General features: G+C 39.0%; 1 protein-coding gene across 12 annotated transcripts in view; it reads right to left on the bottom strand.

Annotated features, from left to right (window-relative positions):
* The window catches only part of ppp1r12a (protein phosphatase 1, regulatory subunit 12A), a 58,389-nt gene that overhangs the window by 22,884 nt on the left and 21,362 nt on the right, over positions 1-14,143 (bottom strand). For all 12 annotated transcript variants that reach the window (XM_052577362.1, XM_052577369.1, XM_052577359.1 and 9 more), the window contains exons 2-4: positions 8,461-8,591; positions 5,204-5,322; positions 506-665 (exon numbers count right to left, since the gene is read on the bottom strand). In XM_052577362.1, coding sequence (XP_052433322.1) covers positions 506-665; positions 5,204-5,322; positions 8,461-8,591 — 410 coding nt within the window. The remainder of the gene's footprint in view (positions 1-505; positions 666-5,203; positions 5,323-8,460; positions 8,592-14,143) is intronic.

Here is a 14,143-nt window from a genome sequence, read left to right as displayed (position 1 = left end):
TGCATGCCAACAGTTAGGCGTCAGTGGTCACACATAGAAATATGCATTAGATGTGAAGTTTTCTGAGATTCCACACCCAAAATAAGCAGTCTATCCGGTTACAATCCTCTTGTTTTGGTGCAGCGGCAGATGGAGCAGTTGTCACAGTCATTCAACTCTGACATCCACAGGCACCATAAACAGAGACGCTGCCTAAATCCTGACACACGTCCTGAGCTGTGTTTGTTCAACAGCTCACGATAATCTACTGTAATGGAGACAGATAAACAGGTTACAAACTGTCTCGCCCTGCGTACAAGACCCTTGGGATACTGAAAGAGTTGAAAGGAGAAGTATGGGATGACCCAAGTAAAGCAATAAAGCCTCTACACCTGCAGTAGCAAAGATTCATTTGTTTCTACCTCCACTAGCTGCTAAATCGCACTTTTTGGCAAAAAACAACAAAAAGCAACTATTATCACAGGCAAAATGGCAAAGTCTTTCTTTTGAAGGCAAGCAAACTTACTTTAAAACTTCAGTGTATCCCTTGGCGGCAGCGACGTGTAGTGCGGTCCCCCCAGACTTGGTGTGTCGGACGTCGTTGATCTGGCCGCTGTTAAGCCACTGTCGCGCATCCCTTAGCATGATCCGCTCCTCCTCTTTCCTGGCCGACTCGATATCCACGCCTGGAGCAAGATGGTGGGGGAGGGGGGCAGATCTTTAGGATTAGTACGTACACTTAACCTGCCCAAACTGTAGGACATTCAAGAAGGCTACCTATACGCAAATGCTAAATATATTGCACCTCGACATGGTGAAAAGTTTTTTTTTTTGATGGGATAAGAATGCTGAAATCCAATTAACAACCACAGAGGTTGACTACAGTGTAACAAGGTAAACCGTTTCAGGAATGACTAGTGCGTCTACTCTAAATGGTGTCAAAGGTTAAGTTTGTGAGAACACAATTTTGCCCATTCCGCTAAAAAAATTCAATATTTAATTAAAATTAAAATACAAAAAAGTTGAATAAACAGCTTTTATCGACTACTATCTGATATACAGTGCATTCAAAATAAGAGACACATTCTTTAAACTTCCAGGAAGTTCGCATTCTAGGGTTTAATTTGATACGTTCACTTAACATTCAAGTGTGCAAAAAAGTATTCTATGCATACTTTAATATTTTTATTGTTCCAAAATCACAACATGTAATCTAGTCCACACTGGAGGACTGCCAAATGGGTCACTGTGCATCTAGTCTATATAACATGACATTTACTGACAGCATTACGCTAAACAGGAAACAACAATAGAAACTTTGCAGCATGTGACTTTGAAGCAAGCAACCAATTATCATGTCTCTAAATGCTTAGCAACATCTCCACTGAGTGCAAAAGCAAAACAAGATCAGTGCTTTATATGTATAAACAGAAATATAGCTGACAGCTAGTTGACCTTTCATTTTTGTCCGAATAAATGAACGTAAAAGGAGGCATCTCAGATTACGAGCGAACAGCGTGAGTATCATGCCACATCCCTTATATGGCTCCAAGCCTGACTGAATGGCCGGCAGGTGTGGCTGTTGGGAGAAGTCAAGCGATGCGATTAAAGTGACAGATTTTGATCCGTTTAGTGGAAGAGATGGGGCCCATATCTGACCAAAGAGTTGGAATGGAGTGAAAAAAAGATGGGGCCATGGGACAGAGATCTGTAGGAATTCCTGAGCAAATTCCATGACAGAGCTGGTCTATGTTGCAAGAAAATTCCAATCGTGGGAAGACATAAGTGAAGCCTGAATATCATGGTCTTTTCTGGTCTAAATGGGTGATGAGATTTGAGAATTGAGAGATTTGTATTTGATGCCACGTAAGAGGTTAGGTTAAAACGGGTAGAACAAAAGTGCCAGGAGAATATGCAGCCTCTTCAAAAAACAAGAGACAAACTGACCTTCACAAGAGCACTAGACAGTCAAAAGCAGTGGACAGGAGCTTGGTTTTACAACTAAAGCATTCACTTTAGGTCAGTTCAGTAAAACCCTGATATACTTGAAGCGAAATCGAGAAACAAACTGGTGTGACATAATTTTGAACAAAATAAGAGCAAAACAAAGTTGGCATTCGCTTTGGGAGTCGAAAAACGACTTTACAGAAAATTTCGATCTAGCTTGTAAACTAACAAATTGGTCCGTAGTATTGCCATTCTGATTGATAGCGTTGAAATGTTTGCTAAAAGTAAACCGCTGCAAATAACTTCTCAGAGTATATTGGAGCCTTTGGGGCTCTTTTACATAAGGTACATTAATCCTTTTGATCCGAAAAGTCAGTTTTTGTCAGACAGATTATGTCACCAACCATGATGGATTTAGTGCCTCCGACGTATGATTTTCCGAACAACAAGAGCTGGAAAAATCTGTTGCGTTGAATAGGAGAGGCTCCCCGTCTCACCTGATCCCTGTGGAAATGAGCAACTGCTAATAGGTCTGAAGGATAACCCTGTTGAGGGGGTGGTGGTTGGGGTCTCTGCTTAAGTTTAACCTTTATTGACTAGGGTCTTGTTCAAAAGCAGACAGGGAGTGGGAAAAAAGATAATCACATTAGAAGAGGCTGAAGGTATTATACAACACTCACTGTTACATAAAGCCATCTCTGAGCAGAGAATAGTGCAGGGTCTTCTAATACAATACATGGAATAATGCGTGGGCTCCTGTTCTAGCCTGACCAACGAACAGCAAGCATCTTTAGTCAGAAAGAAAAGGACATTCCATTTCAGCCGTTCAAACATTAGGGTTAACCAGCAATGTGATTTCTGGGGGAATTGTGTGGCAGGACGTCTGCTGAGGTCTATCACACACGGTGACACTTCTTCTCCAAAGCTGAAGAGTGTCCTTCAACTCTCAGACGAAATCTGACAGCTGCCATTGGCTGGGCCACACTGGATGGCCATGAGCGTGGGCTGAATTGCAAGGTTATATAACATGCTCTTAAAGAGTGCAGTATGTTTACAGCAGGGCAGAGCAATTATCAACAAATTCATGCCGCATGTTGAGCTGTTAAGAGCGATAAATGACGAGCACAAGCTCAGTTTGTGCTCTCTGAGAATTGTCTTGCCGCAAAACCAATTTGAGGCTCACGTTTCAGCAGCTACTGTGGACTTACTGTTAGCCAAAGCCACAAAGGCTGAGGAAGATATAGGATTCTTCACAAAATAAAGAGAGAGAAAAAAAAAGAAAATTGTATGCCTTGGTCAGCCAATACGAAATTTTCAAATGGCTAATACCAATATCTAATCAAAACTTTGGGCTGTTTTTAGATTCTGGAACCAATGAAGTCAGTTCTATTAACTGGTCAAATTGCACGCTAATCAGCTTAAGTGATAGTCCCAAAATGGCCCAATATCAACGGATTAATCGCTTCATCGGATTCATTCTAAACTCATTACATTTCTTCTTTTTCTTCCTTTTTTGTTTCTGCATGTAAAATTGTACCACATGACTGGGGGACAAAACAGCTTCACTGTTTGTTAAAGGGTCATGAAATGAAGAAATATATATCTTTACACATATGAGAGGTTACTCCATAACCCTTCTGAAATGCCTGGATTTGAAATCGGGACAATTGTGATGTCCCAATTCTTCTCGACACATTCCTTAACATGCTTCATGTAATCAAGCAGGTGTGTCCTGAACAACTCCTATCGGTCCATCAAATCACAGGAGTGATACTGCAGTTACAAGACGTCAAGTAAGCATTCCGTCTCGGATGCTATTCTGCCACTGGATGTAAAGAAACTAAACCTCACAAAATGTGCACAGCCTTCTTGAAGTGTAATTTTAATGATGTGCCTGAGTAACTGAAATGTTAAGTTTTAGTTTGTTCGTCACACTTCACAGCAGACCGTTTTTTCTATTCTAAACATCCGGTCAGTTTTTCCGACAATATATTTTATTGAAATTTATTGATAGAGTAGTGTCAATAATTTTATCCTCAGAGACAAAGCAGAAAAGTACATTTAGTTTTAATCTTACAGTCTGTTTGTTATAATCATCAAACCAGTTTTTATTACTACTAATAAAAAAATAATTAAAAAGGAAGTTAACACTGTAATCAACTGAGCACTCAGTTTTCTTGGAAGTTTGTGCGCACTGGGAATCATATTTTTCAAATAAAGCCAGGGTAACCCTCATTTCACATACAGCACACAGTGAAAATTTGATAATATGAGCTGTGCGCGCTCAGGTGCAGCCTTTCACAACGTCAAATTAAAAGACCCGGTCTATTTGACTTTCTTCTTTCAGATGAATACAACCAGAGTCATACTCAAAATGATCTGGCTCTTCCAATCTTTATAATGGCAGTAAATGGGGCTCAAGATTTTGAAGCCCACGTGCGTTTATTACGGTTTATAAAGATTTAAATATGGATATTTTTCTTTCGCAAACACATCTATTCACTTTAGAAGGCCTTTATTTACCCCCAAAGCCGTTTGGATAAACTTTTATTATGGTGATTTGCATCTTAATCAAAATTCAGTGAAGTGGTCACTGAGTACATAGGCTTCAGAGTTAAGAGGGAGTGGACATCTCTCACCCAGGATGGCTTGAGGGTGAATAAATCATGGGCTAACCCTTCAATTCTTCAAAAATTAGGTAGCCTCGAGCCTCAGCTGGGCTCCGTTTCATCTTCAAGAATGGCAAAAGGCCATTCCATCTAGTTTAGGATCATTACAATGGGCATCAGCTCAAACGGATCATGTTTCTCCATTATGTAAGGGACCTCACTACAGCCGGCCACACAGACCTCCCTAAATCCTTTATGACTTTGCACACGCATGATATACCTCGGACGTCAAGTACCCAGCCAGGTCAACAGGCAAGTTAAGAGTGGACACAGGAGAAAGGGTGTTGTGTGTTACGCTACCGGCTGAGCATGGCTCTAATATTAATTCTGAGTCAGTGCACCCGCTGGAGTCCTGCCAAGACTTGCAGCCTCGACTCGAGCACACAGCAGCTGGGAAAGTTGAGCGGGATGCAAATATCACCACTGGCCATCCAAGCAAGGCAAATAATTTGAAGAACTCTGCCTCAGAATCGTCAGAAAGCAATGATCTCAACCACAGCATGACGTGGACATGACACTAAGCCTTGTACACCCTTGCAAATCATTGTCATGAGAGAGATGAAGGTTGGAGTGCATGTGCAATGTGTGTCAAGGAGAGGCAGCAGTACCTTGCCGGTTGATCTCGTTTTGCAGAAGCTCCTCCATGGCCTCTTCCTCTGCGATATCCAATGGCGTTTCTCCCTCACTGTTTACTACGCCAACGTTTGCACCTTGACTGATAAGATACCTGCAAAGACATGACAAAGTGTGAGATTGGTAGAGACACTAATACATCCGAACTGAACTGACAACTGCTGCTTTGGAATATTTGGAAGTGAAATGAAGAAGAAATGGAACGGGGCCTCATTTTACGGGACTCCCTTCACAGAAACCTCAAGTGGTGATTTGCATCTTAAATCAAAATTCAGTGAAGTGGTCCTCCACCAGTTACTGGTTAACAGCGTGGATTCATGTCACGGAGTACATAGGCTTGAGAGTTAATGAAGGAGTGGCCGTCTCTTGTCTGAAAGATCGTTTCAGCATTGACCTTGGCGTGATCAACACACCGCCCTCAATAACCTTTCTGCTCATGTGTCAGATTCAAGAAGCGCAGCACTAGGAAACAAAGCCACACAGACCTGCCCTTACTACAATCTGGATCAACTTACATATTAAGAGCAGCTTAACTAGTAGTTTCTTCTTAGAAATAAAACTCCTTTTGGCTGCAAGGAAAGAATTTGGGTAACTTTTTTGAAAAGTTGCGTTTTTTTTTTTTTTTTTACTGGAACAGCCCTCGACTTTACAGTTCTTCAAAAACTTAGCATCTTCTTTGAAACTGATCATCGGCAATGCTTGCTGAGATTATTAGAGGCGCAAAACTGACGTATTTTCGCCATCAATCACAATTAAACGTATTGCAGGGCAGTCAGTATTTTACATAAAACTTTTTTTTTATTATACAAGCCAAGTGCGAAACAAAACAAAACAAAACAATCATAATTGACTATTCGGTTATTCTCAACTCAACTACTAACCCTTACCCATCCTTAATTTACATATCTTAAGTGTGGGGACACATTTATCATTGTTCTGCAAATCTTTGCAGGCAATAGTTATTTTGAAAAAGAATACACACAATGAGGAATATTCCCTCACAGATTTAGCAATGGGTGGAAGTTGGTCAGGCAGATTTCCTGCAGTGACCAACAGAAAGCTGCTCGGTTTGACAGTGACTTCTGTGTGCGCTGTGCTTCATACCGTGCTACACTATTGACAACAGACAATGGTCCATTTTTGCCTGTGAGCTTCACGATTGTGACCGCACCTTAGGCCTAGGGTGTAAAATAAGCTATTTTAAAATGGTTTTCAAGAAGAAAATTTGGAAAGTGTTCTTTTACATGTGGTTAATCAATCATGTTCAATCTGTATATTTGTGCCTAATTTGTATATTTGAGACATTAGACTTGTGTTACTCTCTTTTGCCATTTTGTACACAATTCCTATTTCAGATTCTGGAAATGTTAGTCCTATCAACAGACACTAAACAGGTCAGAGTACTCGCAATATTCAGGACAAAAGCAAGCTTGTTCCGTTTTACTGTTTGCCCTATTTTAAAAGTCAGCTGATATTTTCTCTAGAGTGCCGTGTTCTCTACAAAGACCTCGAACCTCTAATATAGCTCAAATGTGAAATTCAATATTAAAAACACCCACAGCATATACAAGAGTGACACTGCCAACAAAGCAACAAAGTCTCTAAAAAAAAACTCCAATCAAGGATCGTCCATGACAAGTTATCATGGTTGACGTGACTTTAAAAAAATCACATTGCTATCCCAGAATGTACAGCAAAAGGCTAAATGGAAAAAACACCCCCCACAGGTTCAAAATGAAGGATGGGGAAGCAAAAATATAGATTATGAATCAAAATGTATTCAAGGCTGAGAAGTACAGAAAAAAATTCGAATGTTCAGCGTTATTTGCGTGGCCTACAGAGGTCCTGTCCATATAGAGGGCTCCAAACTGGTCACTTTTAAGGTTTTATGGAGGTCAGGAGGTCACCTCAGGAGGCTACTGTCTATGTAGGCAGCGACACAGCTCACTAGGTTATGAAACCGTGCTTCAAACAGCCAAATTCATCAGCAATTCATAGAAGAGGATATGTTTATCAATTCTTAGTACAGGAAGAATGACTCATTAATAAGTGGAACTTGATTCCCTTCAAGCTAAGTGTCAGAGTGTTAAAGCATACGTAGCACAGCTATGATTTCAGCACAGGATAGGTGCTAATCCATCCAGTGTGGGAACAGAGGTCACTTGGGGCTTGGAACCTGGGCTGACCTTTTAACAAGGTAACATATAGCTGGCAAAACACCCTATCAACAGATCAGCCATGAGGGAGAGAGGAAACTAAACAAACAAATCGAATATAATGATTTGGTGCTGAAGAAACTTTTCTAATTACTATCAATGTATAAAACAGCTTTGCCACCTGATTTTGACGTGTATCCTAAGCACACACTGTTTGTAGTGCAGGCTGCAGTATTAATAACAGGGATGTGCATTTTAAGCAAAAGTAATAATCGATAATCGCAGTGTATTATTCGATTAGTAGTCGGTAATCCCGTGCATGCACCCACGCACTCACTCACTCACGCACGAATAAACACACACCCATATAAAGAGAGAGAGGGAGAGAGACTATTCAGACTTTCCATCTGTATAACAAACTGTTTAATTCATTAGAGAAAGGTCTATCCTAACCCAAGCCAACTGATGGTTGTATGATTGCTAAAACATATTAATATAACCGAATGACGCCACTTATTAACATAATAGTCCGTGTATTATCAACTGCTAAGGTTGTATGAGCCTAGGACATTTCTATTTTTAAAATGAGCATATCATTTTTAAAAAACTTTACAGATTAAGATTAGAACAGATTAATTCAGACATGAATAACACATTACGTGCTAAAACATATTGTGAACAGCCTGAATAACGGCACTGATGTGAACTTTAATTTTAACGTCTGTATTTATAACAATAACCTATTTCATGTTTTTATTTAAAAAAATGAGCATGTCCACAGTTCTACAGTTATTGGCAGCACTACCCTCTGGCGTTGTCTCCTTATATATATATATATATATTTATTTATTTTTTTATTTTTATTTTTTTTTCTTCTTTTTTTTTAGCATTTAACATCTGGGTCTGGGACAAAGTTAAATCAAAAAGTAGCAAAAAAATAAAAGAAGGTTTAAAGTGATAATATGAGAAAGAAGTTGAAATTTATTTTTGTTAAATAGAATGAAACCCTGGGACATAAAAACAGGCTGAAGATGAAGAAACACTTATGTTCTCTGTGGTGGGGAAGTGGGACTTACTCAGCGATGTCGAGGTATCCGCAGGAAGCAGCAGCGTGAAGGGGAATCCAGCCTTCATTGTCGGGCTGATTGATGCAGGCCCCATGCTCCACCAGGAAGGTCACCATGTCCACATTATCGTCTATGCAGGCCTGAAAAACAGAAGAAATTAGTTAACATCTAAGCAAGAGTACTATCAAGACTCGTTTTTCTTTTATGTATTTAAGTGTTTGTTATACGTTTGTGTTAACATAGCATTTTAGTGTTGTTAAATTGCATGTAAATATAAAAGCAATAAACATCGTAAAAAAAAAAATATGTTACTGTCTAGCCATTTAGCATCTCTCGGAGTAAACTTTTTCAAATCATAGACCCTTTCAAAATAGTATTCATGCAATATATAGGCTAGCATTTTACTCTGGATTAAGATCAGTGGGAACCTATTCCTCTCAACAAAGACACATTATATCATCGGGTAACCAAAATTGAGGGAAATAAGGAGGTCTGTAAATAAAGCATGTCACCACTCGACAAGACAAGAGAGCTTGAAATAGACTAGTGTTGTCAATACAGTGACTATATATTAGGGCTGGGTGATAGGGCTGTGCCAATAGATGATAGAATCGAGTCTCCAGGATAGTCAGAGATATTGACATAAGTACATGTCTCTGTCGATAGTCAGGACGATTTAGACTGATAACTTCCATGCGCAGATGTGTAGTTGCGTCCAACTATATAGGAACTGTTTTAAATACAGTATATTTATATTTAACGTTAGTTTATCAGTATGTTTGAAAGCATATTTTTTTTTATTATTGGTGATTCCATAGTCTCTCTCGCACACCTGCTCGGTTTAAAACACCAAATAGTTAATATACGACAAGAACAAAGAGTCTCTCTCTCTTGCTCCACCCATGCACGATAATATTGTGTATCGTTGATCTCACGGGCTGACTATATGACGATTTGAAAAATGGCCATATAGCCCAACACTAGTGGGCGATATATCTAACGAAAGGATCATGCACATCTAGTCAATCTGTTTGTGTTATTACAGCTAAATCGTCTTCGATAATGAACGCGATGTTGCGTAGCTTGTCAGTGATCTACGAATGTTTGGGATTCATAAGATTTTAAGAAATAAATGCTGATTTGCGCAAATGAATTTATTCAGTAAGGACACATTAAATTGTTCAAAAGTGACAATAATATTTCTCCATATTTTACTAAATTTACTGTACTTTTGTATCAAATAAATGCAACAAATTCAACAAATGAAATACTTCATTCCTATGGTCAGCAGAGACCGTTTTTGGTCTTGGCGATCATGTGAACGGTCTAATTATCTTTTATGTTTGAGTGGGGCTTTCAGTGCAAACTGTCAAACTCGAACACCTCACAGTCTAAACTCCGTGACCTTGACTAGCGTCCAACCTCGGTTCTCTGTGTGCTCCCCTCTTGAACGGCTGCCCGTAAAATCTCCCGGTCTTACAGCTGGTTGCCATGGCAATACCCTAGACAAGGAGGGAAACACGCAAACCAGCCTCACGTTCAGGGCACACGACTATCTGGTTGAAATCCTTGCCCAAATTTGGGCTGTTTACAGTACCGTAGTAGAACCGTGTGGGCCTCTGTGCTCTTATCAGGGCCTTGTCATGCTAGAGGTAGAGTAAACCAGGACTGTCCAAACAGCTAGCTTCAAGGATTCTGAAAACCTTTTACGGCTCTTTTTTTTGTTTTTTGTTTTGTACACAGCCTTCATCATGATATCAAAATGTCATCTCTCCTCTAATTAAATTTGCACTGGGACAATAATCGCTCCTCGCCAGCTACTCTTTTGGAATGAGTCTTTATAAAAGATTCATTAAAAAAACAACTAGCAAAACAACCACAAAAGAAAAAGACCTCATTGTATTTTACTGCCATTATACATAATTAACTTTGAAAAGTGATACAAAACCCAATTCATCTGGAGAATTTTTTTTTAGAGACGTCAAAATTTGGCCCAGTGCCTCGTGTCATTTGCTAGTAAGCATTCCCTCTGCCCTTTAAAACACAGCATGTTTATTATAACCCAGCAGTTCCCACAGCCCAACAATGGCAATCTGGCATATTAATGGCTGTAATTGTTCAGGCCTGACAGGTGTGAGAGGCTGTCACCACATCAGGGAATGTAGAGCTGGTCTTTGAGCTAGAAGACAAGGGAAATTACTCTCCAAAGAAAAGGACGACTTAACTAATTCTGTAATTGTGCTTCTGAGCGCCATGTTGGAGTTTCTGGAGTCTACACTGGTGTTTAATGTAGGGGGAAAAAAGCACTTTAAATGCCTTTCTGAACATGCACAGGGTAGCTCTAAGAACGTCATCTGTGTGTAATGAAGATATATTTGGTTATGTGGGCATCAAACTGATCCAGACAGACAAGAGGTCTGTTTTTTTATCTGTTGGAGCAGACTACACATTCATGAGACATTTGAGAGCTAATCTGACTATTAATGTTAGTAATCATGGCAAGGATTACATTCAAATCCCACATCACTGATGGTCGCAGACAGTCACGTACAGAGATCACTGACATATAATGGCTCAATAGCAAACAAGTCTCCATTTAAACCTCTTTGACAGAGCTGGAGAGAAGCATTTATCAGCACCAGACGCCAGAGATACAGCGGATATATGCAGGTGTATGTATGATGACCAACAGAAAGCTTTGGTTTGAATGTGACTTCAGTGTGGGCTGCGCTTAATACATTGGCAATTGGCAAAGCACCATTTTTGGCAGCAAAATATTACACAATTTCTACTAATAAGACCACATTTTAAAGGGATAGTTCACCCAAAAATGAAAATTACCATTACTCAAGCCATTCTAGATGTATATGAATTTTAATAGAGTACAATTGGAGTAATACAAAAAAATGTCCTGGCTCTTCCAAGTTTTTATAATGGTAGTGAATGGGGGTCGAGATTTTGAAGCAAAATAAAGTGTATCCATCCATCATAAACAGTGCTCCACATGGCTCCAGGGGGTGAATAAAGGTGAATGAACTTTGTTTTGCTTCAAAATCTTGACACCCATTCCCTGCAATTATAAAGCTTGCAACTGCTGGAACTTTTTAATAGGACTCCGATTGAATAAATCTGAAAGAAGAAAGTCATGTTCACCTAGGATGGCTTGAAGGCGAGTTAATCATGGGGTAATTAAAATTTTGGTGTGAAACTATCCCTTTATGGTCAAACTAACAATAATAATGATGCTTTGGTCTCAAACTGAATTACTCAGCTGACAGTCATGTTGCCGTTAGTAAACAAAAAATCTGCAGAGCTACGGAGATGAGCGACGTTCAATTAAACTCAAAAGGATTCCAGTCTTAAGTCAACAACAGACCACTTAAGCTGCTCTTAAGGAACAAGTGGTGAACTCCAATACACAAAAGCACCCCAAATACATCCAAACAGCTGCTGATCTGCCTTGTAACCAAAAATGCCAGCACCATGCGGTGTAGGATCTGGTCTGTGACGCACTGCTAAAAATAGAGGGTTTCAGAAGTCCACTCTCGGTTTTACTCTTACAGCTGATGCTATGATGATAGTACCGCATCTCATTTCTCGCAGACAGACCTCTGCATGCAGAATTCAATCTGCAGTTAACTAAAAAACCTTTTCATATGTCCGCCGAGCAGGAGTTTAATTAGAGGTGGGGTCAGTGTACAAAACGCCTACCTGTAGTGGACTTAAGCTTGACTGGATGTATTTGAGACCACAATAGAGAATCCCAAGAGAGGACACTAAATGCCATTTTGTTTGGCGACACACTTTCATTTTTGAACATCTGCAGATGCTTGAATCCTGGACGCAAATCAACAAGGTTGCAGGCTTTTATTTATTCTCTTAACTTCACTCACCAAAGGTTATTATGGAAGCTTATTGTAAAAAAAATAATAATAATTGAGCTGGGCCGTAGAGCTTGAAACAAAAGTCAATATTTGCATTTTGACAGTGTTTGATATCTCAAGATTTAAGTATTTGCTCTAAAAGAGTATTTTTACTTATTTTTTTTCAATCAGGGGAGCTTTCGTTCAACCGTTGCAAAGTAGATTTGCGAGGTTTCATTTAGTTGAACTCTTAAATAATCACAGTGTCACAATTACACAATGTTATTTCCTAGATGAACACAAGAAAGAATTAGATTAAACCGTTCATATACATCAACAGTAATATTAACCAGCATACTAAATCATTTAAGCAAATAATCTTGAGTGTATGAAATCCAAAAATTACAATTTATGAATGATAACTGACAAAAAAAAAAAAAATATATTCAGTTACTTAATTTAGACTTTTAATGACATATCAAAAAAGATCAGGACACATACAAGCTCAGCATATATGGTAAAACAACTGTACTTGCTTAATATGCAGAAATAACCCTCACTGTTTACAAACCTCAAACATGCTTACTTGACATGCTTGTTCTTGTGCATCAACTAAGTACGGTTGAGCAGCCACTGACCAAATTTGATGTGCGTTGATCAATGTTTATGTGTGAATAAATAAAAGCCTAAAAATAGATGTCCCTATTCTTCATTTCAAGTAATCATGTGGATTTATATGAGCTTTATATGACTATTTGACTAAGTGTTTTAAAGCATTTAATAAACTTTGGAGAAAACGCGCAGGTTTCATTACCAATATTTGTATTTCAGAGATTTTTGAAAGCCTTTTGGCTTCAGAACAACATGAGGATGAGTAAATGTTGACTTTAATTACTGAATTTTTTGTGAACTTTAATCCATCTTAGCATGCACAATATTTCACCATATTGGTCAATTATTATATTGTCAAAAAAAATAAAAAATACTGAACATCTCGCGTATTACCCGGCTCTAGTTTGCAGATCTGAGCATTTCCTCTTCATTGCATATATAATAAAAGTGGATGTGGACAATAATGTGAACAAAATTATCTAGTCTAAAGGTCTTTAAAAAAAAAAAAACAGGAAAATGCAGTTGGCAAATCTGACCCAGGACATCAGGGAACTTCTCATCACTAAGAGAAGGGACACCATGTACTCATTTCCAATAACGCACTCATCACACAGATTCATAAACATAACAGACACATTAGAAGGTTTCCAACCAATCAAGCGCATTTTAAACAAGCGCAAGAGTTTAACCGCTATATAAACACATATGTCTGGATATGAAAAACAGTGAGACATGAGTCTGTGATTGCAAGACTACCTGCTGAAGTGCCACATTACTGAAAAAGTCCAAAGGAGGAAGTGATGCTTCAAAGCAGCACTGTACCCTAATGAAACCTGATCCTACACCGGCCTCCAGCTTCTACAAGACCGACCACATCCAGTGTCAGTAAGTTAAAAGTGAAGTGCGAAATACACAGAGACAGCTAAAAGTAAACCATTAGTAGGATGATTTCCCAGAAGTGTTTAAACACCGTGACCCTATCAAAACATCGCGCTGTTAGTTTGAGCATCATGACAAGCCTGACGCAGTTACACTGGCTAGTTCAATAACTTAAGTTCAGGGCAGGGGACATGGAGGATGATGAAAGTTCTTGGAATAAATGGCCGAAAAATAATCGCAAGCAAGAATAAAGGTATTGCTGCAATTTTATTTGGTAACACTAGAAGCAAGATATTAAAAAAAGAAAGAATACATTTATAATAAATAACTTTTTTTAT

Source organism: Carassius gibelio, chromosome A4 (genome assembly GCF_023724105.1).
Source record: "Carassius gibelio isolate Cgi1373 ecotype wild population from Czech Republic chromosome A4, carGib1.2-hapl.c, whole genome shotgun sequence".
NCBI lineage: Eukaryota > Metazoa > Chordata > Actinopteri > Cypriniformes > Cyprinidae > Carassius > Carassius gibelio.
Note: the sequence above shows the minus strand (reverse complement) of the source record. Positions and strands in the feature narration are given on the sequence as shown.